Source organism: Sceloporus occidentalis, unplaced genomic scaffold, assembly GCF_023333645.1.
Source record: "Sceloporus occidentalis isolate IW3139 unplaced genomic scaffold, rSceOcc1.0.p SCAF_4, whole genome shotgun sequence".
Taxonomy (NCBI): Eukaryota; Metazoa; Chordata; class Lepidosauria; order Squamata; family Phrynosomatidae; genus Sceloporus; species Sceloporus occidentalis.
In genome coordinates this window covers 122,762,216-122,789,602 of record NW_028316984.1, presented here as the reverse complement: position 1 = coordinate 122,789,602, position 27,387 = coordinate 122,762,216, and the positions used below count along the sequence as shown (strand labels likewise).

At 39.1% G+C, this 27,387-nt stretch overlaps 1 protein-coding gene across 6 annotated transcripts in view; it reads right to left on the bottom strand.

The window, feature by feature from the left end:
* The window catches only part of LOC149314577 (caprin-1-like), a 44,749-nt gene that overhangs the window by 12,271 nt on the left and 5,091 nt on the right, over positions 1 to 27,387 (bottom strand). For 5 of the 6 annotated variants that reach the window (XM_089521411.1, XM_089521416.1, XM_089521415.1 and 2 more), the window contains exons 3-12: positions 18,177 to 18,239; positions 15,825 to 15,911; positions 13,158 to 13,396; positions 12,958 to 13,040; positions 5,212 to 5,349; positions 4,548 to 4,600; positions 4,377 to 4,463; positions 1,598 to 1,753; positions 945 to 1,053; positions 567 to 628 (exon numbers count right to left, since the gene is read on the bottom strand). In XM_089521411.1, coding sequence (XP_089377537.1) covers positions 567 to 628; positions 945 to 1,053; positions 1,598 to 1,753; positions 4,377 to 4,463; positions 4,548 to 4,600; positions 5,212 to 5,349; positions 12,958 to 13,040; positions 13,158 to 13,396; positions 15,825 to 15,911; positions 18,177 to 18,239 — 1,077 coding nt within the window. The remainder of the gene's footprint in view (positions 1 to 566; positions 629 to 944; positions 1,054 to 1,597; positions 1,754 to 4,376; positions 4,464 to 4,547; positions 4,601 to 5,211; positions 5,350 to 12,957; positions 13,041 to 13,157; positions 13,397 to 15,824; positions 15,912 to 18,176; positions 18,240 to 27,387) is intronic. The other variant, XM_089521413.1, reaches the window with a different exon arrangement.

The window sequence follows — 27,387 nt, the reverse complement described above, 5'->3', positions numbered from 1 at the left end:
CCAATAATCAGTACCATTATGTTGCTCTTCCAATTAGTGCCCCATCAATCCAAACTAGCACAGGAAGCGGAGAGGAGACTACAGTTGTTGTGTGCCTTCAAGTTGTTTCCAATTTACAATGAACCTATAACCTATCATGGAGTTTTCTTGGCAAGATTTTTTCAGCGAGAGTTTGCCTTTGCCTTCCTCTGAGGCTGAGAGAGCATGACTTTCTCAAGATCACCTAGTTGGTTTCCATGGCTGAGCAGGGATTCGAACTCTGGTCTCCAGAGCTGTAGTCCAACACTCAAACCACTATACTGCACTGCCTCTTGATGCTACAATAAGAGTTGATTGAAGAGTATTGCTTGAATCAAACTAAAACCAATGGGAACCTGCTGAATTAATGTTGGAGTAAACTCATATTTTCAGCAGTCAAATTTATTTCTATTTAATTCTTTGTTTTTATTCAAGGTTTTACTGACTTCTAATTACAACAGACTGAAGACATTTTCAAAGAAACTAATTTTCCTTGAGTTGGGGATAGCAAGAATTACAACTAATTATTTTCGAAGTATGGTTCTTACCTGTGTGGCTTCAGTTTGTACAGGAACTTGGGTGGGCTGTGCAAGTCTGGATTCAGTGTGAACTGAAATTACAGTATGATTCATATTATTTGATTGTTGCTCTTCTGTTTCATTAATACAAGCTACTGTATTTCTAAAGTAGACTACTGCATTAGACTCAAACAATAATTTTCTACAGAATATTAGCAGCTTCAAAACCAGCCTAAAACTGTACCAAATTTTTCATTAAATAACTATATGCTCCCTAATATTCATAAGCTTCACTGACAACATACTAATCTTCCTGAAATCAAAATATAAGAGAATAGATTATTAGATACTTCTGTTATAATGACATTTTTTCACACATTCTGTCTAAATACAACTAATGTCACCAACCTGGAGAACAAACCATTTGTGGTATGTCCAAGTTTTGTGCTGGATTCATAGGCTGGGCTGAAACAATGGCAGGGTCAAGTGCCTGGTTCTCAAATTCCAGCATAGAGTCCTAAATAATAAAAACAAGATTCAGGTATGTCTCATTTATGTTTTAAAAATTCCTTATGCAATTGGTCCTCCACATTTGCGGCTTTGATTATTTGTGGTTTTGATTAACAGGTTCTCTCGAGAAATCTCTAGGTCCTCCAGCACAATTCTGCCAGAAGTTGACCACAGAGTTCTGCTGGGCAACCTAGATGTTCCTAGAGAAAACACTTCTCTAGGCATTTGTATGTCCTCCAGCATGATTCTATTACCAACTTCTGGCACATATTAACCATAGAGGTGTACTGGAGGACCTGGAGATTCCTTAGAAATGTTTTCTTAGATAAAAAGAACAGTGGTTTTTTTTTTTTTATTATTTGCAGTTTTTCCAGATTCATGGGGTCCTTCACTGCTAACCCCAGTGAATGTGGTGAGACCACTGTATAAAACAAATCAAGGCCAAAAAAAAAAAAAAAAAAAGCTTTGGTTCAAATCAGCTCAACTTCAAATCTCTTTAAAAACTGAGAACTCATCTTAATGAATGACTTAAAACGGGGGAAACTGCACACCTGCATGAAGTTGTAGGGTCCTTGCATTTGTGCCATAAGGTCCTGCACACGTTGTCTCCTAACAAGGGGATCTGCTTGAGTCACAGTAGTAAGCGTATGGGCATCTGGAACTGGAGGAGATGTAGCCTGTGGTTGTTGCTGTAGTGAATTTACCACCTACATCAGAAACAGTCAATAGTGAAAATGAGTCCACGTTGGTTTCCAGTACTGGCCTATTATGATCACAGGAGCAAAAATGACTGTTAATTGCTATTTAAAATACACATTTCTCCAAATATTAACATTTAAAAAGTATTAATTTTAAAGAATTGTAATATTAAGAATTGAAATATTTAGATAATGTTAGTATTTCTGTTTGTTTAACTCAGATGAGAAATGAAATCTGGCTGCAGTAGAAGCTGAGTGCACCAAACCTTTAGCAATCCAATGCTAAGATGCCTTCATTTCAAATCCCTGTTTTATTCAAATGTTTGAGGTTTTAATTCAAATCGTAATAACCAAATGGAATTTAACCCAGAAAGACTAAAACATCACCAGAAATACTAACACATCCACACTGCATCTTTAAACATTATTTATAATGGATCTTTAATTCCTAGCTTTTGGGGATGTGAAAAAGATCCTCCAGAACTACAACCAAAGTAAATCATATAAAGCTGTAGTTTCTTGATTACACAACTATTATAGGTTTTGATGTGTCTTTGTTGATAACAATTTCCCTTCTAGACATTTCCACTTACATTTAGATTGTACTGTTTTTATAATGACTTGTCTATTAAAGGTACAATGCCAAACTATTAAAATCAAAGCACCACTGACATCCACAGAAGCAGAATTATACTCAGGTTTGCAGTTATCATTTTGTACTCGCCAGGGTCTACCAGCAGAAATACATGCAATGATGAGATCGTTCCTTTGTCCTATGAACCCTGAAAGCCTGCTCGAAAAGCTAAGGATTACTGAGAAAGAGCTCCTAAGTTATCATGCATGCAGCACTGGATTCAGCAATGTGTCATTAGTCTTTACAGATGTGAAGTAATGCATTTTAATGAACTGAGTTAGGTGAGTTTTAGACAGTTGTGGAAAAAACCCACCCAAATCTTAGGTTGCAAAGCTTCAAAATAAATGCTGCTTATACTCTATGGTCTGAATATTTGAGTCATTAAATTATGCAGCAAAGGTTTAAGTGTTTAAGTGTAAGTGTTTATCTACTTAACTCTGTTCTCTGTTCTTTAAGACTAAACTCCACAACTTTTTGTATTCACCCCATCCTCCGCACAAAGAAAAAAACATTCAGAACATACTGCATAAGAAAAATCCTTTATGGACATTGGAAACTCTATTCACTAGGAGCAATCTTTCTGCTAAAAATTTCTCCTAGACTGATAGTTCCACATGATGTCCTGCCCAGAATTGTATATGACTGCAGAAATCTTTAAGAAGTTCAAGCATCAGATTTCTCTTACAGAATGTGCATACATGAAACATTAATTTTAACTATAAAATGAAACTTTTACCAAATAATCATCGTTAAAATACCATCTACAATCAGTATTCAATGACCAATGTCAAATGCCTATGTGTTTTGAAAGTATATAAAGATTCCACACAAAACAGCATTTGGCTACACCACCACCACCAAAACCAAAAGATGAAAAGCATTTGGCTACACCACCACCACCAAAACCAAAGGATGAAAAGGCTACATCTATTCCAATGGATCAACTGGTACAGTCCACCCTTCCCTTACGTGGGGGATCCATTCCAGACCCCTCCCCCAGTGCAAGGGGAAAACCACGTATGTCCATGCCCCATTAAAAACAATGGGGGCGCAATGCGCCATTCATTAAATTGTACTGCAGCTTCAACGTATGCTGAAAACTGCGGAAGGGAAGACCATGTATGGTGCAGGCTGACTGTATATGCATTACATCTTCAAGAGCAGAAGTCAGTGACAATTAGTGTCTCAGTTACAATGAATGAGGTTTTGTTATGTTTAAACATTCTGAAAAACAACTTTTCTACCTAGAGGGCATATTTATTTCCATTTTTCATGAACAACTCTAAAGATTCAACACGTTGCTATAACTCAATCGAAAACTGTAGCGTCTTCACTACCACCACCACAAAAAAAATCCTGAAATACAAGTTCAAAAAACCTTCATTATTTGAAACTTGAATCTGCAAAGAAGGTTTTAGTGGCTGTCAAAAGAAATAATAAAACAAAAAACTTCCCATAGAATATTTTATCATGGCAGCTATAGAATTGGATCCAAAGTTGTATAAGCAGAGGTTTGCTCATGGGAACAGGACTTCCTGTCTGCTAATTTCCAATGCAGACCAGCAGAAATCTGGAGGGGGACCAGCATGAGCAGAAATGCTTTCTGATTACACAAAAATACTTTTGGATCCAAGGACATTCTGGTACTTTTAAAAATTTGTAACTATAATGTTTAAAATACCGCATAAATCTTCGTGTTAAGAACTGTGGGTAAGAGCATAACTAGCATTGAAAAATAAAGACTTTTTACAATTAAATGTCCTGATTTTGCAACCGCCAGGACTGTAAACTTTCAGCTATGAAGCATCTTCTCATCTGAATCTATATGTTTACAAAGGGGAATATTTTTTTGAATTATTTGTTCTCATCAGGACACCCTATGAGATTCAACCTCATCTTGCTAAAAAAAGCACAATTTTATTTAGATTACAGTTGTGTGTGAGTTATAAGGGAATGAAAAGAGATTGCAAGTTTACCTAAGCATACAAAATACCTTACCTCAACAGTTTCAACTGTCCACTCATCTACCTGTTCCTTCTCACTACTGCTGAACTGAGTCTCTGCCATGAACTGTCTGTTAACATACTAAAATAAAAGTGAGAAAGTACAACTGTAAGACAGCAGCATTCATTGTTAAAAGGTGACAACAATTCTTCCATTGAATAGTACCTCTGTTGATTCAACTTCACTGGGTTCAGTGTAGTCTTCTGTTGTCTCTGGCTCTGTGACGAAAATAAACTATTTTAGATGAAGCTGAACTAAAAAATATTTACTTCCAACACATATTTCCATCTTTCAATCAAATTCAAGCAATACAACAGTTTTGAAAATTTCTGCAAATTACTCCACATTTTTATAAACATTTTTAACATTAAGATATATTAAACCTATTTATTGTTAACTTTTTAAAAAAACAAACAGTGAAGTGGAATCATAAGCAACAATTGAACATTTGCATCCACAGAAACCAAGTGTTCATGGATTAGTTATAAGTATCTTGAGTCATGTTCTAAAAGTTTAACCTAAGAATTTCAGCAAAGAATTTAGTATTTATCTGTTTACTACCCTGCAAGCTCTAAGAGGTTTATAGGCCCAAATGTAAGCTGAGAAATCAGATAGTTTAAAGAGGAGTTTGTAGCAGACATATAAACTGTTTAATCCAATTCACTGAAAATATGAAACAGAGTTAAGGCTTCAAAATGCCTACAAATATACCAGGGATGCAATCCTATACATTAACCTGGAAGAAACTTTCACTGGTCAAAGTAAGTTTGATATCTGAAGTAAAATGCCTAGGAATATGCTAAGGAAATTTTGGTTTGCTTTTACTCACCAGCTTCTGCAACAGGATCTTCAACTGCAGGTGTAGGTGTTGCCTCTTCCTCTTCACACAATCCATTCTGATGGTTGTGAGTACTGTCAAAGTAACTTGTTTGAAGAATGCGTTCAATAAGTTCTCTTAGGGCTTTATCTGTAAAAAGGAATGAAACAGATTTTTAAAACTGTTTCACCTGCAAAACATTTTGCACTTCCAACCCTACTTTTCCTTAATTTTATAAAATTTCCTAATTAGACTTCTCTGTATTTAAATTGGTACATTATACTTAAATTCCTAATAAGGAATGTATTCCCTATTAATAAACCAGTGCAACTCACAAATATTTTTATTTTTATATAAAACAGACAAGATCTTATTTTAAATGAGTAACGTGTGTAACTTCAAGAACCTGAACATTAATAGTTTTTTTGTGGGTTTTTCAGTCTATGTGGCCATGTTCTAGAAGAGTCTTCAGAGAAGATCATTCTGGATGCTGGCAAAATGTCAGGAATAAACTCTTCTAGAACATAGCCCGAAAAAGCCACCAAAAAATATGGAAGCCAGCCATGAAAGCCTTTGACTTTACACTGAACATTAATTTTTGCCATGTTTATAGAAAAATCTCAGAACTTAAGATGATTTGTGCTACAAAGAGCTATCTAGGGTTCCAATAATTCAGTTTGATACCACTTTATAAGTATCACAGTTCCAACCTAGAGAATCCTGGGATTGGTAGTTTTTTTAATTGTTATTAAAGTTTCCATTTAAAACCAGACCAAAAAACATATACATACATATGCACATACAACCTACAAGTAACACAACCCTTAAATCAACTATTAGCGCTGACTTTAGAATGATAAAGAAATAGGAAAAATAGAAGAAAAAAATTAAGAGGAAAAGAAAGAGAAAGAAAAAGAAAGAAAGAAAGAAATTGCCATCTGGACATGACCACAATAAGGAAGACAGAAAGAAGGAGGAAGGAAAAGAGGGAATAATAATAATTTAAAAATTACAAATAATACATTGACAAACAAACCATTTGTTACTTCCTCGCACTGATCTCCTCTAATTATTTTCTCTCTTAAATTTACTCATGTATATCAGGATTTTATATAAATAAATAAATATTAAACAAACTCCTTCATTTTGTTCTCCCTTCCCTCTTATTCACAGCTGCCTTAGATTCACCAAGTTGTATATCCCTCTCCAGTCTTTACTTAGGGATGGCTCAAGACCTTCTATTGTTAATTAAATCTCCATCTTTTTTTATGTATAATATATTACCCCATTTCCTTTTTAAATAACCACATACTTTTTTCCACTCTACTGATCTGTTTTCTCTCTTATCTTCCATTTCACTTGAGAGTAAGTCCATTTCCATTAGATCCATAAGCTTTATCAACCATTCATCTATTTCTATCTCTTTTTTTTAATTTTCCAGTACTTTGCATAAACTAATTTGGCTGCCGTAAGAATATAAAATAAAATTCTTCCATATTTTTTCACTTTTCATCAAGCATACATAATAACAATATCTCTGTTTTTCTGCTTTTGTCCATTCCCACCAAAGATGAAAGTAAGTTCCCTTTACCTTCTCACATTTCTAACATTTGTCTCGTCTCGTACTGCATATTTTGGCTATTCTATCTGGTGATAAGTGCCATCTAGATATAATTTTGTAACAGTTTTCGCTAATTTCTTGACTTAGTTAGAATTTTATTCTATTTCACTTTTCCCATTGGCTGAGTTCAATCTCATGTCCACAATTTCTTGCCCAAGCCATCATATTCTCTTTAATCACCTCTTCCTCTGTAAAGATTTCTAGAAGTTTTTTTTTTTTTACAAATCCTAGATAGCTGTGCTGGTTTATCATTCCAGATAGTCTCCTCCTCTAGATCAGTTTTTTTATCTGCTATTCCTATTGCTTTCATGTCAATATTATATCTTGCTCTTAGTTGATGATATAAAACCATCCGCATTCTTTTCCTTCAGCTCTTAACTGTTCTAATGTTTTAAGTTTTAATTTTCCATTGTCCTTTTCCAATATATCCTGATATTTCATCCATCTGTCTTTTCTAAAGGGGTCATACTGGAAAAGTGCTTCCTGAGGGGATGCCCACAATGAAATTTATGGATGTAGTCTTCTTTTACATTTTCTCCATATTTTAAATATTACCGATCTTACATAGTGATTTCCAAAGCTCTTATTTGCTTGAATCTTGTCATAAAATAAAAAAGGGTGGAATCCAAATTTAAGTTCAGAGCTCTCTAAATTTAGCAATTTTCTGTTTTCTAGCTTCAGCCAATCTTTTAACCATATACAGGTACTGGCTTCAAAGTACAATGTCAGGTTTGGTACCTCTGTCGATTGTGTCTTGCATATACTTCTGTTTGATTCTACGTCTCTTGCCCACCCAAATAAATTCTGATAATTGTTTTTACCAGTCCTTGAGTATTTTATCATTTTAAGTACAGGTACAGTCTGGGAAAAAAAAGTTTAGGTAATACGCTCATTTTCAATACTGCTATCTTACCCAACATATCTTACCCATCAGCAAACATGGCCATCTCAGTTCTCGCCTCACTAGATATAACTAGACAAGTTGTAAACCGTTTCAAACAATTCAACTTGTTAGGATTTTCCTTGTCTATACTTCTCCAATAGTAAAACCCTACCCATAGCCAGCATGCAAGAGCAGAACTTCACAACATCTTTGTATTCTCAATACATTTTCTATTGAATTTCAGTTTTCAAAAGAGAAACACATCATTGCTCTAGGTCTATATTAGCATCCAATTATTCTTGAAAACCCCACAGGACAACAGCTCTGTGCTGTTACATTTCTTGCATGAGGCAGTTGGCTGCCTATTATTTAAATTTCCCACAACACTCTGGAGAAATCCCACACTGATACTGTAAAAAATGTAAATAGCAGTTTGATTCAGGCAATCTACACTTCTCAGAGAGCTGGAAGTAGTGCCCATTGATGGAGAAGTGACTGGATTAGCATCATAACAATATATCTGATGTATGTAATAAAGCAATATGGAAGGAACTTGCTTTATAACAATAAAGCAATGTTTTGTCATAGTCCAACCCTCAACACACAAGAGTTGTAGTCCAATGGTCAAACTACTATATACGCTGGCTCCCATAACGATACAGATGTACAATTTGCTTGGCATAAGATTAACATATTTTGAATATAATAATAATAATAATAATAATAATAATAATAAATAATTTGTTTTATTTATATACCGCTATTCCAAAGATCATAGCGGTGAACAGCAAGTAAGCTAATTAGCAAGTAAACTAATTTGCCCCCAACAGTCTGGGTACTCATTTTAGCAACCTCGGAAGGATGCAAGCCTGAGTCGAGCTTGGGCCCTTTTGCTGGTCTTGAACTCGCAACCTTGTGGTTTTGAGTGAATGGCTGCAGTACAGGCATTTAACCACTGCGTCAGTGATGGCAACATTTTTGAGACCGAGTGTCCAAACTCAGTGGCATTCCCTCACCAGGTGGCACTGCATGCCAAGGGCAAGTCTTCCCCCTCCCAGGGGTGAGGCTTCCAGGGAAAAACCCAAGGCACACTCTCTCAGCCTCAGGCAAGCAATAGTAACCTCCCTCCCTGATGAAACTTGCCAAGAAAACCCCATGATAATTTCACCTTAGGATTGCAAGTAAAAATTTGGAAGGCTCTCTCTCTCTGTCTCTCTCTCTCTGTGTCTGTCTGTCTGTCTGTCTGTCTGTCTGTCTCTCTCTCTCTCACACACACACACACACACACAAAATGCACACTCTCTCAAACTCAGACTGGTCATAGCAAACCCTCCTCTGATAAAACTTGCCAAGGAAACCCAATGATACTTTCACCTTAGGGTAGCAAGTAAAAACTTGGAAGGCTCTCTCTCTCACACACACACAAACAAAATGCACACTCTCTCAGCCTCAGGCTAGCAATAGCAAACCCTCTCTGATGAAACTTGCCAAGAAACCCCATGATACTTTCATCTTACAGTTGCAAGTAAAAACTTGGAAAGCACTCTCTCTCTTGCTTTGTCTCTCTCTCACACACACATACACAATGCAAACTCAAACTGGCAATAGCAAACAATCCCCTGATAAAATTTGCCCAGAAAACTCCAGGCACTCACTCTCACACACACTGTCTGCCCATGGCCATAGCTTCTTCCTTCTGTCTCCTTCCTGGCTCTTGCCGGCAGGCAGGTGGGCGACTTGCAGGCACACAAAAGAACAACAGCAACAAGAAACATTTAAAGAGCAGACAAGGCACACAACTACAACTACAAATGTAATACAGTGAGCCCTGGAGACCAGGGTTTGAATACCAACTCAGCCATGGAAACCCACTGGTCACACTCTCTCATCCTCAGAGGAAGATAACCAAGATAACCCTGTGATAGGTTCCCCTTAGGGTTTCCACATGTTGGAAGCGACTTGAAGGCACACACACACTCAAGTCACACTCTCTCAGCCTCAGAGGAAGGCAAGCTTGCCGTCAAAACCACCTGATAAAAAGACTTGTACGCCCACAACACAGGACCTTTCTGACCCTTGGGAAGAGTTGCTCCGAGAGGGATAATAATAATAATAATAATAATAATAATAATAATAATAATAATAGGATTTATTTATAAGCCGCCCAATCACTGGGAATCTGGGCGGCTTACAACAGAGGGGATAATAGACGGTTCCCTGCCCTCAGGCTTACAATCTAAAAAGACATGACACAAAAGGAGAAGGGAATGGTGAGGGGGGGAAGGGATCAGGTCCAGCAGTTCTTCACTCCCTCTGAGGCCTGGACCAAGGCAGATGGACTGGAGGGAGGGCTCTTCTTCTTCAGGCTAGCCCTGATGGAGCTGGGCCTGCCCGGTCAACTCCCTCACAGGCCAGAAGATGACAGTTATGTAAGGAGGAGTCCCTTCTTCCAGGCTAGCCCTGATGGAGCTAAGCCTGCCTGGACAACTCCCTCATAGGCTGGCAGATGACAGTTATGGAGGGAGGAGTCTCTTCTTCCAGGCTAGCCCTGATGGAGCTAAGCCTGCCTGGTCAACTCCCTCATAGGCTGGCAGATGACAGTTATGGAGGGAGGAGTCTCTTCTTCCAGGCTAGCCCTGATGGAGCTGGGCCTGCCTGGTCAACGCCCTCGCAGGCCGGTCAACTCCCTCACAGGCCGATGGCTCTCACCCAGCCTCCTCGGAGGTCCTGTTGGATGAAGCCACCTTAGAGCAAAGTGGGGGGAGAACATCAGGGCCCCTTTAGTCCATGGAAGCTTCCCCAAGGCAGCACATTCACCAGGACTGATAGTGCCCACTTTATTTCCCCGGCAGTTGGAAGCTCCTCTCAGACAAGGCAGGCCCCAGAAAGCCCTCCACGCTTCAGTACCCACCCACCCCAGAGGGGAGGAGGAAGGAGAGGAGGAGGAGAAGAAAGAAAGAAGGAGAAAAAGGAGAGGAGGAGGAGGAGAACCAAGCAAGAGAGGGCAGCAGAACCGCGGGAGGCAAACTGGTCATGGTAAATCCACCTCTGAAGAAACTCGCCAGGAAAACCCCAGGATAAGGTCGCCTTGGTTTTAAACAACTTGAAGGTACACAACAACAAGGGAAGAGAGCAGCTGGCGTGTGGCTTCAAGAGATGTCATCTCCTTCCCCAAGCAATGGGAATTGAGGAGCTTAAGGAAGCAACTGAGGAGGGAGTTCAACTAGGCGGGTGATAGGAGTACTGAGCTACAACCCTGGAGACTAGAGAGCCAAGCCCCACTCTGTCATGGAAACCCACTGAGTAACCTTGGGCAAGTCACAGTAAGTCACAACCCCCCTCTAAAAAAATTTGCCAAGAAAATCCCATGATAGGTTCCCCTTAGGATCACCATAAGTTGGAAATGACATGAAGGCACACACACCTTGAAGGACAGATGGTCCCCTCAGGTGACAGGGGGAGAGGAGAAAGGGTCTGGGGCAGCTGGTCACCGGGCTCTCCTCTTCCTTTCCTCCTCCTTCAAGGGCTCGTTCTCAGGCTGGAGAGAGGCCAGGAGGGCTGCGGCGCCATGGGCCTCTAGCGCCTCGGCCATCCTCCCGGCCTGGGACAGCAATAACAGGGTGAGCTGGCCGCCGCAGAAAACCTCCTCCAGGCAGGGGACTCCCAGTGGCTGCTATGGGCCTGGTGAGCCAGGCATGCATGCGGGCCACCAGCCCTGCGGTATGTGTGGGGCCCAAAATGGCCTTCCCAGATGTCCTCTAAAATGGCGGCAAATTTGTAAATAAATAAATAAATTATATTTAAAATAAAAATAAAATGGCAGCGCGGGGCACCCTTGCATACCCAGAGATGCCCTCACATGCCACGTGTTTGCCAACACAGGTATAGGTTGAGTCTCCCTTATACAAAAGGATTAGGATTAGAAGTGTTTTGGATTTCAGATTTTTGGGGCTTTTGGAATACTTGCATATATATGAGGTATCTTGGAGATGGGACCCATATCTAAACATAAAATTCATTTGTATTTTATATACACTTTATACACATAGTCTGAAGTTAATTATAGTTTATCGAAATGACATCTATGTATTGACACAATGAGGTATCCCTGCCCGTGTGTATAACATATTCAGAGCCTTCTGGAGTAAATATATGAATATCTTGTCTTAAACATGTTATTCATAATTCTAAAGAAAAACAGCTCATATTAATGTTTGCAAAGTTTTTTTCCAGGCCTTTCCATCTGTAGCTGAGACTAGCAACAGGAGTTTAGGCAAAAGGTTTCACCATTCCAGTAAAAAAAAAAAAAAACACCCTTTATTTGATAGATAAATTACTTAGGAAATATTACCAATATTTTATTTTTGGTTTACATCTTGATTCTCTTATTGCCATTTGTATTATGCTACTACAATGTCTTCCTTTAGCTATTACAACAACCATTTAAAAACAATTTTACTTTCAAAATTGCATTCTTCAGAAAGACCAAGATTTATATTAAGATACAAATATGAATGCACCAATTACATACAACCTATGTACAATCATACTATAAGAGTACATGTATTTAATATTTTTATTCCATCCTGTCTCTTAAGATCTCTGGGAAGCTTACAATAAAATCAGTTTAACCAATGATATTCCACCATCTAAGTATACACAGTATATTTTCTGTGAGATATCCCCATACCTTTCTATAACTGCTCCACTTTACTGGAAAGCATATGAAAATTCTATTACTTTTCAACATGAAATGAAACTCTGTTTTGAAAAGCCCTTTTGCTAACCCAATTTCTGGAAAGCAGTGCCACTAAGCACCATCAGTCACACAATACTGTTGAATAGGCAGAAACTACAGCAGCTGCCATTAAGCACTGAGCAAGGCTGCCTCTAGTCAGCTACTACACAGCCACAATATATGCACAATAAATGGCATATAAAACATTAAACCTGAATAGTATGAGACAGTGGTTCCCAACTTGTGCTCTGTGGAGCCCTTAGGGTTCTGTGTGCACTTCCCAAGTGCTCCACGGCCACGCCAGGAAAATGAAAGAAATAAAAATCTATCTCGTCTTCCTGCCCTTGTAACACTATTCCTAAACATCATTAACTTGTAAGACATGGGGTAGGCTTCTTAGGGGCTCTGCCATAGAAACTGATTCTGAAAAGGGCTCCGTGAGTCAAAACGTTTGGGAACCCCAGGTCTAAGAATTTAGTACTGCAGTTTATTTTTAAGAAAAACATGCATACTTACAGGTTGTTCCACATATAGTTTTTTCCTTCCCTTCCAATAAGTCCCACAGATGGATTGACGCCTGTTCATACTGTTCATTCAACCTTCAACAAATAACAGAAACATAATGTATCTCAAAACTCATACATTGCAAAAAAACTAATTGGATTGCTTCAGTAACCTCATCAGAATTATTTTGGCAGTTTAATCTATTGCAGTACCTCACGTTCATGTCCCGTTCAGGTTCAACCAGTTTGTAAAACTCATCTAATGTTGTAAGTTCTCCTTCTGTTAATACCGGTACTCCATTTGTTCCTTGTTTTAGGTCATTGCGCACTTCATCATCACCCAACTTGTCCAAAATATACTGCAACTCAAGTACTGTTTTTAAGCGTTTTTGTTCAGCTTCTTCTCTCATTAGTTGCTCCCGTCGAGCTGTTTTCTTTATGGTTTTTTGAATCTAGTTAAAAAAAAAAGGGAGGGGGAGTTTAGGAATCTAATTGTGGCCAATTGGAATGGTTACTTGCATTAATTTATATATTAAACAAGAGCCAGTGTAGCATAGTAGTTTGAGTGCTAGACTATGATTCTAGAGACCACAATTCGATTCCCAGCTCGGCCATGAAACCCATGGGCATATCACATGCCCTCAGCATCAGAGGAAGCCAACCAACCTCCTCTGAACAAATCTGGCCAAGCCTTAGGGTGGCCATAAGTTGGAAACAACTTGAAGGCATACAACAACAACTATAGGTATTGGAAAGCGAGATGCACAATGTTCTCATCCTCCTTTCATGTTTTACGTATGTTATATAAAATGGTAAATGAAAAGATTCTAGATACAGTCTGCCCTCGGTATCCACAGATCTTTTATCCACAGATTCAAGCATTCATGGCTTGAAAATATTCCAAATTGATATACTGTAAACTCCAAAAGCAAATTTTGTTTCTGCAATTTTATATAAGGGACACAATTTTACTATGCTACTGTATTTAACGGGACTGGAGCATCCATAAATTTTAGTATCCACAAGGAAACCATGAAACCAAACCCCAGCAGATACCAATGGCCCACTATATTCTGATGCTTGATTGATGTAAAAAATGACAAGTCAGTGTTTTAGCATGCCATTTCCAACCATGGGGCTGTCTGCAAGGGCCAAAAAGCCCATGTTCCCGCCGGTCTCAGAGCATCCTGTTTGGACAATGCAGACCAATACCCCAGGGCCAAGAATGAGCTGGATGTTGGCAGGCCAGACACATATGCAGTGCATCTGGTATGATCCTGTGGGCTTAATATGAGTCAAACTGACCCCTGGTTTGCTGTGGAGCTTCCAAGCAACTTAATGGCAAACCCTGGCTTATTGCCATATATACTCGACTATAAGTCGACCTCATGTATAAGTCAACCTCATGTATAAGTTGAGGGCAAGTTTTGGGGCCAAAATTATGGATTTTGATATAACTCAGGGACATTTAGCAAAGGATCTAAAAGATGAATAAAAGAAAAACACTGTCAAAAACTTACAAAATTCCAGCAGTCATAGCTCTTTGTGCTCACTCTTAAGGCTGGATGGATGAGAGTAGAGGGGATCAGTGCTTCCAAGACACATTATACTCTTCCCTTTCACCAAGGGATGTTTCCTTCTTTTTAATAAGAGTTAAGATACAGTACTTACATTGACCTGTGGATAAGTTGACTCAGGATTTTTGGGTCAACTTTTTAACCTAAATTTCTAGACTTATACATGAGTATATACAGTATATGGCCCTATGTGCCCCTTATCTAATTTCCCCATTGCCGCTAGTAAACAGACCCATTGCCATGTTCAACGTTGAAATAGGCCAGTGCCTAGCAACAGATGTGGCAATGGGAGTATATTCATTAACGATAATAAGAGACTAAGTTAAGGGATGTGTGGAAATACTGGGTCTGTGGGGAAGGGCAGATGTGCAAACTGTGTCAGCTCAAGGACCTATCTGGTTTAGCACCCAGGCTAGGAAAGCACGGGCCGAGCCTTGCTTGCCTGGCCCATCTGCTTAGCCCCCAGAAGACATTTGCGATCTTTTGCAGTATCAAACAAGGGTGCTAATTCCTCTATTTTTCTACGGCTATGCAAATTAAAAAAACTAGTTGCAGGATGCATTTGTCCAAAGCAAACAATTACTGGTATCCAAGTTCTTTTTAGGCTGTTATTCAATGCTCCATGAAGTGTCAACAACTAACTTCATTCACTGCTTTAACAATCAAATGTCATTCACTGCTGTAAAATGTTCACTTCTAAAAGAATTGTGGAAATTGTATTCTGTACTAATTTGAGGGGTGTAAAAATGGAGAAACATTGGACATATATGACCGAAAACTAGAAAACTGCATTCCAATAACCTCAAGCCTGGGTAGTATGCAATGAAAATGATCTGAGCTGAAACATTATCTTATTCTAGTACAATCAAAGAAGCCCGAGATTGCAGACTATCCACAACATTTACTATTAAACAATTGTAAAGAATAGATATTTAGTGAATATTCACAAACCTTGACTAACAGTTTAAACATGAACTCAAGAGAGAAATAGTATCTGCAGAGATAAGCAGAGCCATGCCATGGGAACATGACAAAAGCCATCCATTCATACAATTCTTTTTTAAACCTTTGAGTTCACTTTAATCAGCCTGTCATCACACACAGAATAGGCTTGTCCCAGCAGATACATGTTGTTTGTGGCGTCCACGCCTAAAGCATTCAAAGAAAAAGTGCTAAAATCAAATTTTAGTTGATTTATGAAACCATACTTATGCCTCAAGAAACATTTTTATCTTTACTGTGGGACAGAAGGTTTAATTTGCTCATAGCTCATCTGCATTAAATTCTTTAAAAAGAAACTTACATCCTGACTCAGAGCCATGAAACTTCTCTGTAATTCCTTAGCAAATTCAAGGTTATTACTGACTTCTTGGTATTTGGACACAGCATCCTGTGGGAAGAGAAGAAAATTAACTGTGTTATTTTAAATGTATGCAAACTTGGAATCTACAGGTTTTCCATCACTTTTATCCTTAAAGAAATACATCTACTGGATGCTTGGTTTTAGCCAATAGCACAACTCTTTAGCCAATAGCTGAGGACAGATTAGGGGAATTTCAGTACAGAATAAGTAAAGACATAGTAGAGGAATACCTTGTTAATCTAAATGAATTTAAGTCTCCAAGACCAGATGAACTACATCCAAGGGTATTAAAAGAACTGGCAAATGTAATATCGGAGCCATTGGCAATCATATTTGAAAACTCCTGGAAAACAGGAGAAATCCCAGCAGACTGGAGGAGGGCAAACGTTGTTCCCATCTTCAAAAAGGGGAAAAAAGAGGATCTCAACAATTATCGTCCAGTTAGTCTGACATAAATACCAGGAAAGATTCTAGAGCAGATCATTAAACAGAGGATCTGTGAACATCTAGAAGGCAATGCCATAATCACAAAAAGTCAACATGGCTTTCAGAGAAACAAGTCATGCCAGGCAAATCTAATCTCTTTCTTTGATAAAATTACGAGCTTGGTAGATGAGAGGAATGCTGTGGATGTAGTGTATCTTGATTTCAGTAAGGCCTTTGACAAAGTTTCCCATGACATTCTTGCAAACAAGCTTGTAAAAGGTAGGCTAGACAAGGTAATCGTTACATGGATTTGTAATTGGTTGACCGGCCGAACCCAAAAGGTGCTCAATAATGGTTCCTCTTCATCTTGGAGAGAAGTGACCAGTGGGGTCCCACAGGACTCTGTCCTGGACCCAGTGTTATTCAACATCTTTATCAATGACCTGGATGACAGGATTGGGAGCATACTTATCAAATTTGCAGATGACACCAAATTAGGAGGAATAGCTAATACTTCAGAGGACAGGATCAACATTCAAAATGACCTGAATAGACTAAAAAGCTGAGCCAAAGCTAACAAAATGAAATTCAACACGGAGAAATGTAAGGTACTGCACTTAGGGCAGAAAAATAAAATGCACAGATATAGGATGGGGGACACCTGGCTGAATGAATCTACATGTGAAAGGGATCTGGGAGTCCAAGCGGACCACAAGTTGAACATGAGTGAACAATGCGATGCGGCAGCTAAAAAGGCCAATGCAATTTTAGGCTGCATCTATAAAAGTATAGTGTCTAGATCAAGAGAAGTAATAGTGCCACTGTATTCTGCTTTGGTCAGGCCCCACCTGGAATATTGGGTCCAGTTCTGGGCACCACAATTTAAAAAGGACGTTGACAAACTGGAGCATGTCCAAAGGAGGGCGACTAAAATGGTGAAAGGTCTGGAAACCATGCCCTATGAGAACGACTCAGGGAGCTGGGGATGTTTAGCCTGGAGAAAAGAAGGTTAAGAGGTGATATGATAGCCCTGTTTAAATATTTGAAAGGAAGTCATACTGAGGAGGGAGCAAGCTTGTTTTCTGCTGCTCCAGAGAACTGGGCCAGGAACAATGGATGCAAGCTGAAGGAAAAGAGATTCCACCTCAACATTAGGAGGAACTTCCTGACAGTAAGGACTGTTCAACAGTGGAACACTCTTCCTCGGAGTGTAGTGGAGTCTCCTTCCCTGGAGGTCTTCAAACAGAGGCTGGATGGCCATCTGTCGGGGATGCTTTGATTTGGATTTCCTGCATGGCAGGGGGTTAGACTGGATGGCCCTTGCGGTCTCTTCCAACTCTATGATTCTATGATTCTTTAATGCCCCCTCCGCACGCCTGGTAGTTTGTGACTAGTGGCAAGCATCATCCACACAAGCACTGCATTCACCTGACATGTAATATCTCAATTTCACCACAAATTCAGCTAATATACATATTTAACAGCAATGCAACAATTACAGGAAAAACACTCCACATTGTATTTAGACATTCATACTCTTACAATCCACAACCAATGGGGGGGGGGGGGGAGAGAGAACGACGGATGGAGGATAAGATCCGTGACAATTGGTCACCTTCCTGAATCCATTTCATTGCACTAGTTATTTGCATATAATAACTTTCTCTCTTTTTTAGCAGCAGCTCAAATAAAAACAAGCTGTCCCTACATCTATTTGCAATGCACCTCATTTGATAATGATGGAGAAGCATGGCTATTAAGGTCTCCATTACTCACATGATACTACAGCAACTAGGCAGAATAAGAGAACAAGGCCTAATCCATGTTCAAATAAAATTCACAACATTTGGCAGCTGAAATATTTACCAATTGATCTTGGTTAAGGCGTTCTCCTTTGTTCATTCGATCTTGATAATCATCAAGTTTGCCCTGTAAAAAAAAAAAAAATTCACAATACATACATATTTTGAGTAAGTTTAATGACACCTGAAGATGGTGTTACATACTTTGCAGAGCATACAAGGCCATTTCACACTGAGCAGAAATTGAAACTATATAAAGGACTTGGTATAAAAGTAAAATTTATTAGCTATTAGAATACTTGGTGCAACTGGAGAATGACATTTATATTATTTTAACATATATCTAAAGGCAAAAGGAGAGGAGTGCTTTTATATGCCGTGAGGCAGTGCTGTGTGGTAACCTTAAAAGAAGCATACAAATGCTCATTTTTAAAAAAGCTACACCATCACTGTGAAGATGCTACATACAACCTGAATTGTTAAAATGTTCTTTCATGAAATCAATACATGTTTAAATTTTATTTTTAATTGCAGTTAAGATAGCTAGAATTATTTGTTTACATTTATTTTCTGTTTCCTTGATTTCCCCTAACCAACTTCTGCAATTTTCCTGATTGTATTAAAAAAATAACCCCATTATAAATTCATAGCATACAATGCACTAAATAAGGGTTTGATTAAACGGTTTAAAATGACAGAAGTAATAAAATGCTACTTTTTTAAAGACTGAAACTTCAGTATAGGTTTCTTTAAACAATGACTGTTACACTGAAGAAATGCATTTGTTTTGAAATCACACAAAAAATTGCCCTTTAATCATTGAAGACTTTAAAGGTAAGCACCAATATTCTAAATGAGGCTTAGAAGTAGATGTGGTGATGCATTAAATCAACACTAACTTCAGTTTTTTTTTTAATTATTATTGTCTTGAAAAGTACCCCCACATAAGCATTGCAATATTGCAGGCTGGGGATTACTAGCCTGTGTGCAACTGCAGCCAATCTATCTCTGCCTACATAATGTCAGAACAAGTGTATCAGCCAATAGAAGGCACTCTGAGTCACTAGGCCTACTTGGCCTCAAATAACAGAGATGGTGTAAACCTGAACTCTTCAGAAAGAACCTACTCCTTCCAAAGGACTGTGGCACCAGCCAGTGAAGGTTATGCACCATTCAACCTTGTTTTTGTTGTAAAGTAGTTAGAAACTACCAGCAGCACCTCCATTTAGTTTCAGTTTACTGTATCTCGCCCAACCCCCAATTAAATCTAAGTGTTCAAGACATCCACTTGCTTCACCTATATTTGATGAACAGGAAACACAGCTGAGTATAATCTACAACTTATTTCATATATGTGTTGAAGGGATAATACAAGCTCTAAATTATATGGAGCAGAGGTGCCCCATCAAATAGACATGGGTCCCTCAACCTCTAAAAATAACCATATAATTCAGAGAAGAACCATTGCCTCCCAACTCTTAAACCCAGATACCCTATGAAAAAGGGCCACATGGTCAATGGTACCACAAACTGCTGAAAGATGGAGGAGAACCAAGACCACCACATTTCTTCTGCCTTTACTTGAAAGATGTAACCCCACAAGGCAATCAAGACCATTTCTATTCTAAAATAAGACATAACCCAAATGAAATTGCTGTAGGTATTATTACTGGGAGGGTCCCGAAGCTAAATAGTTCTTCAAATTAAGCACTCTTAATTCCCACCTTGCATACAGAAAAATTCATCTATATCTATGTATGTGTGTGTGTGCGCGCACACACACACACATACACACACGGGGGAACCAAGAGGAAGCAAATAAATCATATGCTAACTGTACATTTTTGGATTCGAATATGGTGTTTTGAGCTTCAGAACAAAAATTAACAAGAGCACCATACACACACCCACCCACACACACACACACCCCTACCTACTAGAAATTTCAGCCAATCATTTTTCTTCCCTTTAAGATCCAAACACTAAAATACCTGAAAGCCAAGGGAAGAAATTGCCATTGTCCCTCTTCCGATATTTGCCACTCATATGTGAAGTTGAAGGCTTTCACGGCCGACATCCATAGTTTTTTGCGGGTTTTTCAGGCTATGTGGCCGTGTTCTGGAAGTTTATTTCTGACATTTCGTCAGCATCTGGAGCTGGCATCTTCAGAGAATGCTGGCATAGAAGGAGTGGGGTATATATACTGTGTGACCCTTTACCATACGTCAATGGAATCACAGACACAATAGGGAAACTTATGAAGAAACACAACCTCCAAATGATCGACAGACCAACCAAGAAAATCCAGCAAATGCTGCGATCAGCAAAGGAGAGGAGAGACCCTCTCATGGGCACAGGAGCCTACCTCATACTGTGCAGCTGCAGACAAGTCTATATAGGGACTACCAAACAGAGTGTTCAAACGTGAATCAAGGAACATGGGAGACACTGCAGACTAAGCCAGCCAGAAAAATCAGCAGTAGCAGAAAGTGTTATAAATCAGCCTAGGCATAAAATGCTATTTAAAAACACTGAAATTATGGACCAACAACTATCAGGTCAGAATGCACAGGGAAGCCACTGAAATCCACAAACACCTGGACAACTTCAACAGGAAAGAAGAAACCCTGAAAGTAAACAAAGGGGCAAAACAGACTGCCCTGAAGGAGCAGTTTCTGGCCACCCCTTTGAGTGCTGGATCGGGACTATGGCCACCACACATCGCAGCCCCGGTCCAGCATTTCCCCACTGCAAAAAGAAGCGGAAGAAAGCCGCACCTTTTTGTGCCACGAAAAAGGTGCTCTTGCCACCGCGGCAATGGTTCTTCCACGTTTTGGCAGTGTTTAAACGTAATGCTACCAAAACACTGTGCACCACATGGTCAGGCATAGGACATGACGTTGCCTTGGGGCGGAGTTGGCGCGTGACAACACCATGTTCCCAAGCTGCCAGGAAGCCAGAGTATTTTGCCAGTGTGTTTAGCCCTAGTGTATGTCTACCAGTCCTGAAAAACATCAAAATCAAGACTCAGCACATACAAATGGGCCTTTCCCAGAAGACAATGAATCACTAATTAAAAAGAAACAAATCCTCCTCACATATCCTACCGCCCTGAGGCCTTGCCATTCAACAACAGATCAACACACAGATTAACATGCAAATTGCTTCCTCTTAACCTCCTCTATACCCCACTCACTCATGTTAGCATTCTCTGAAGATCCCAGCCACAGAAGCTGGCGAAAGGTCAGGAATAAGGTCTCTCAGAACACGTCCGCTTAGACCAAAAAACCTACAAAAAACTTTGCTACTCATAGCTTCTACAGAAGCCAAGTGAAAAGCATCTAGTCTGGCAAAAAGATGTCCACCCTCTTTGAACTATATCTGAGCCTGGATACCATGTTTGCTTTGAGTTATACCAAGTCCAATGCCAGTAATGACTGTTATTGTTTTTCTATTTGTTAATTTCCATTTTTGCAGATATACCATGATGACGATTTCATTGTAATGTTGAATTTATTCTGTTTGCTTTGTGCAAATTTATTAACACCCTGTAGAATGCCTGTCTGTCTCCTCCTGGGATATATTTTGAAAAACTATGTTTCATTTTTTTTAATCTGTGAGTAGTCCTAGCTGCATCATTATATTGTGAGACCATATCTAATAACCATTAAGATATACAGCTTGAGCCTCCCTTATCTAGATTTCCAAAATACTCCAAAATTCAAAACTTTATACATGAGAAGATGAGTTAGTGACGTCTTTTCCCGTCGATGATTCAATGTACACAAAATTTGTTAAACAAAATTATTTAAAATATTAGGTATAAAATTACTTTCAGGCTATAAGTATAAGTAAACACAAATTAATTTTGTATTTAGACTTGAGTCCTATTTCCAAGATCTCTCATTAAGTACAGCGGGCCCTTCCCTTAAGCAGGGGAGCCGTTCTGGATACCCCCATGTAAGGGAAATTCCACATATGCTCAAGCCCCATTGGAAAGAATAGGGCTTGTGCCCACAGCACAGCACACGCATCATTACCCTTCATGGGCGGGCCAAGCCTTCTTCCGGCGTGGCTTTCAGTGTATGCTGAAAACTGCGTAAGTCACACCCACGTATAACATGGGTGCACTGTATATGCAAGTACAGGCGACCCTCTGTTTTTACAGGGGATCCATTCCGGACACACACACACACAAATGGAGACTTGCCTATATTCAAGCCCCATTGGCTTAAGTGAAGCATGTGCCTGTTGAAAACAACAGATCGCCCCTCCATGACGATTCAAGACTGCAGACCTCAAGTCCGCAAGAAAGGAGGGATTCCATAATAAAAACAAAAACAAACACACACACCCCACCCCAAAATCCAAAACACTTCTGGTCACGAGCATTTCAGACAGAGATTCAACTTGTATACCATTTCTTATACAATGGACAAATTCAAAAGACCTACATAAGTGACAGTAATAACACTTCTGATTTACTCCAAGAAGTTCTGTGACAACATGCAAACCTTGCACTATTCATTAGGCAGATAAATTAAGGAAAATAAAAGACTTAAGTATAATTCAAATTTCCCTTTATCCATGAGCACTTGCAAACCATCAGCAACACATTGTATCCTTAGAATCAGAACTAGTAGTGCAAATAAATTGTTAATGCAATAAATTACTTAGATAAAAAGAATGGAGCATAATATCTATGCTATCCCACCAATGGCACCACCTTTCTGCAGTGGTGGGATTGCATACATCTGTGAGTCAAGAGGCTATGCTAATAGCAGTAGCCCTGCTAGCAGGTCTCCCAGGTCGGCCAAACAGCTACGGGGCAGCAGTAGCAATAGTGGTGGCACTGGCAGAGGAGCTGACAGAAACAATGGCAGCACCACCATAGCAAACACTTAATAGTATTTCACAGAAGGAAGCACAATAAATTATTTTGAATGTTTTACCACAAAAACCCATGAGATAATTCAAAATGAAACAAGAAATAGGACCAGAAGATCAAATTCCCAGGTTGGATGGCACTCAGCGAGTTACTAGGGTGCAGCAGAGGACAACTATAAGGAGCACTGTGGCTACTGATGCAACTGGACTCATGTTGAAAGGACATTCAGCTGCTGATGTTCTCAGAAATGAAAGCAAAGTCCGAAGTGCACAATACATCCTATTGGGTTGTTGTTGTTTTGTTTCTTTTATGCTGGTCTTTGACCGTAATAAAGTATTCTTTAGAAGCAGTAATCAGGGGAAGCCAGACATAGTAAATCAAGAAATGAAACCTACAGAATATGTGTGTGTGTTTTGCCTTTAAGTCATTTCTGACTTATGGCAACCCTAAGGCAAACTTATAATGGTTTTTTTTAGCAAGTTTCTTCAGAGGGGTCTGACAGCAGGCCTGCTGTATCTACAGCTTAGAAAAACATTTTTTTACATTCCAAAAAGTAAATCTTGATTTTATGATTTTATGTAAGAGACATCATTTTACTATGTCATTGTATGTAATGGGATTTGAACGTCCATGGATTTTGGTTTCCATGAGTGTCATGAAACCAAACCCCAGTAGATACCAAGGGCCCACTGTATAGGCATTCCAATACTTGGGGCGAATGAGCTGAAGTGGACATGAATGAGACATTTTGTGGCAAATAATTAGTGTTTTATTCAAGAAATAAAAATCTAAGAACAAAAGGGGTGGCATTTATCGTGAGAAAACATGTAACAAAACATTCAAAGGATATAATACAAACTTTAACTAAATACAAACTTTAACTAAATAATATCAGTAAGACTTCAGGGAAAACCCATCAACATAACCATAATTCAAGTACACGTTCCAACTACAGATGCAGAAGAAAAAATTGAAACATTCTGTGCTGGAGACCAGGAAGAAACTTATCACATACTAGAACAGGACTTCTTGATAATCATAGGAAACAGAAATTCACAAGCTGGAGACAGAACAGAATCAAAGATTGTAAGAAAATCCGGACTAAGATCAAAAAATGAAGGAAACTGATTGAATTTTGTGAGGCCAACAGTTTGTTCATTACAAACAAATTCTTCAAGCAACCAAAGAGGTGCCAGTACACATGGACATCACCTGACAGCCAGAAGAGTAATCAAATAACTACATCACTGGAAGCATAAGATGGAGAAACTCCATTATCTCTGCAAAACAAAAATTAATAGTAAAGCTAAGGAACAACGACTGTGTCAAAACACAACTTGAAGAACATCCCTACAGAATTTAAAGATAATATGAAAATATTTTGCACTATTAACTGTTTAATTAAATTGACTGGGAGCCGGAAGAACTCGGGGCTGAAGCCAGGAACATTGTCAGGGTAGAATGAAATGACATTATCTGCAGCCAAAGAGAAGGAGAACCAAAATTCTACAACAATGGCTTTTATCATGCAGTACAACCCCTGTATTTATCGGGGTTCCATTCCAAGAGCCCCCATGGATACCTGAAATGGTAGCTAATAGGGAATTCTATTTTTTTTCCAATGAGACAAGCAATGTCTGGCCCAAGCATACCACTGGAGGAGCTAGAAATACCTAGAGAAAATGCATTTCTTACAGACATGGATAAGTGATACTGTGGATACCAAATCCCTGAATATTGGGGTAGTACTGTACAGTTTCCCTGCACCATCCATGGGCTTGCCATGTGTGGACTTGAGCTCACACACATGGCAACCTTTGGGGGACAAAATGGCGTGCATGAACACACCACTATTACAATCAGTGGCACCCAAGGTCCCACGTTTTTTCACATACGCAGGAGAGTCCACAACGGATCCCCTACGTATACGAAGGGACCACTGTATATGAATTGGGAAATGCTAGATCCCCAAGCTGGATTCAGAAAAGAAAGAGGCACTGGAAATCATACTGCAAATGTATGTTGAATACCAGAGTACACTAAAAAAATTAGAAGAAAATCAGCCTGTGCTTTATAGATTATAGCAAAGCCTTTGATTGTATAGATCATGAAAAATTATGGATTGCTCTGATAGGAATGGGTATGATACAATATTTGATTATACTGATGTGCAACCTGTACTCAAGGCAAGAGCCTACTGGCAGGACAGAACAGAGAAACAGAATGGTTTCCAATTGGCAAGAGGGTCAAGGCAATTCTACATTTTATCACCCCATCCGAGTAACGTCAATGCTGATTTGTAATACAGGATTAGACTCCAAGGAAGGAGACATGAAAATTAGATGGGGTAACGTCAACAATTTAAGATAGGTAGAAAATATTAATAACTTGGAATGATTACTGAAGAAAGTAAAGGAAGAAAGTACAAATGCAGGTTTGTTGTTCGTTGTTACTTGCCCTGCTCCAATACAGGGAGAGGTGGGATACAAATAAATATTATTATTAATAAATATTATTAAAGCTGAATGTTAAGGAAGCAAAATAATGACCACAGATGATTTACGTAACTTTAAAGTAGATGATGGTGATGACAGTGAAATATTTCAAGATTTTCTATACTTTTATCTGAGTAGTTAATTAGAACAGAGACAGCAGACAAGAAATCAGAAGATGGGTAGGACTTCGAAGGGCAGCTATGAAAGAATGACACAAAACCATGAAGTATAAAGGTATATAATTGAATACTAAAGCTACGATTGTCCATGCCATTATATTTTCCATTTCTATGTATGGTTGTGAAAGCTTGAGAATGAAGAAAACAGATAGGAAGAAAAGCAATCCATCTGAAATGTGGTTCTGGAGATGAGTTCTACTGGTATTGTGGACAGCCAAAAAGACAATTAATTGGGTTCTAGAGCAAATGAACACAGAGATCTCCCTAGAAGCTAAGATTACTAAATGGAAACAGCTGTACTTTGGACATATCAAGAGAAGACATTACTCTGTAGAAAAAACAATAATGCTTGGGAAGGTAGAAGATAGGAGGAAAAGAGGAAGACCACAATACAGATGGCTGAGAACCAGCGTGATGCAGGAGTTTTGAGTGTTGCAATATTATTCTGGAGATCAGGATTTGATTTCTTGCTCAACCATAAAAACCCGCTTGGCCATATCACACCCTCTCAGCCTGAGAAGATTACAATGGCAAACTCCCTCTGAAGAAAATGCCAAGAAAACCCTATAATAGGGTCACCTTAAGGTCGCCATAAATCAAAAATGACTTGAAGGGCAAAAAACAACAACATTCAATCAACGGAGGCATGGACCCAAGTCTGTAAGACCTGAACAGAGCTGCTGGTGACAGGTTTACTTGGAGGTCTCTTATTCATAGGGTTGCCCCAAAGTCAACTTGATGTCAGTTAGCAATAATATCTACACTACTGTTGACTTTGTGTGCCTTCAAGTCATTTCTGACTCAAGGTGACTCTAAGGTGAACCTATCATAGCGTGTGGGCTTTTTTTTGTTTTTTGTTTTGCTAAGTTTTGTTCAGAGGAGGTTTTGCCATTGCCATTACCATCCTCTGAGGCTGAGAGGGTGTGACTTGCCCAGAGTCATCCAGTGAATTTACATAACCAAGCTGGGATTTGAACCCTGGTCTCCAGAGTTATAGTCCAAGACTCAAACCACTACACTACACTCTCAAACAATTATGCTACCCTGCCATTTAAGCAAATAATATTTATGAACAGTTTTTAAGCCATTCAAATGATCTGAACTTCCATTCCACTACATTTTAAAAATATGCAAAACTTTCTCTAAAGTAGGGGTAGGCATGGTAGGTGTAGTTCATGGCTTACTTGCCCCTATAGCCCCCGTCCCACCCCTGAAACTTCTAGGGGGAAGCAATTTGTTATTTAAATGCAATTCTATCTTCTCTGGGCTTTTTTTAGGCCAGAAAAATCACCACACAGACACCTCCTCTTTCAACACAAATACCTTTTTTCATGAAGAACAGGCCTGGAGAGCAAAATTATATCTAAAAAGCAAACTGCAGCCCCCAGAGACTTCTGGAATCATAATAGATTGTCATTCAGGAACAATTTCAAGGGGTCTGGGTACAGTACGCAAAGGTCTAGGGGAAAACAAAAATTTCTCCCATACATTCAGAAGTGACTCATTCCTATTCAAGGGATAGAAATATCCATGAAGATTTTTTTGATGTTAAACTCCACATTCAAAAAATGTCCCATATCAGCATTTTGTTCAAACACAGGTAAGCCACTGCAAAAATGAACATGGCCTCCTTATACATGCTTCCACCTATCCTTACCAAATTCAGGACAGGAGAAATGAAAACAAGCCACTCTGTAAAATTGAGGTCCAAAA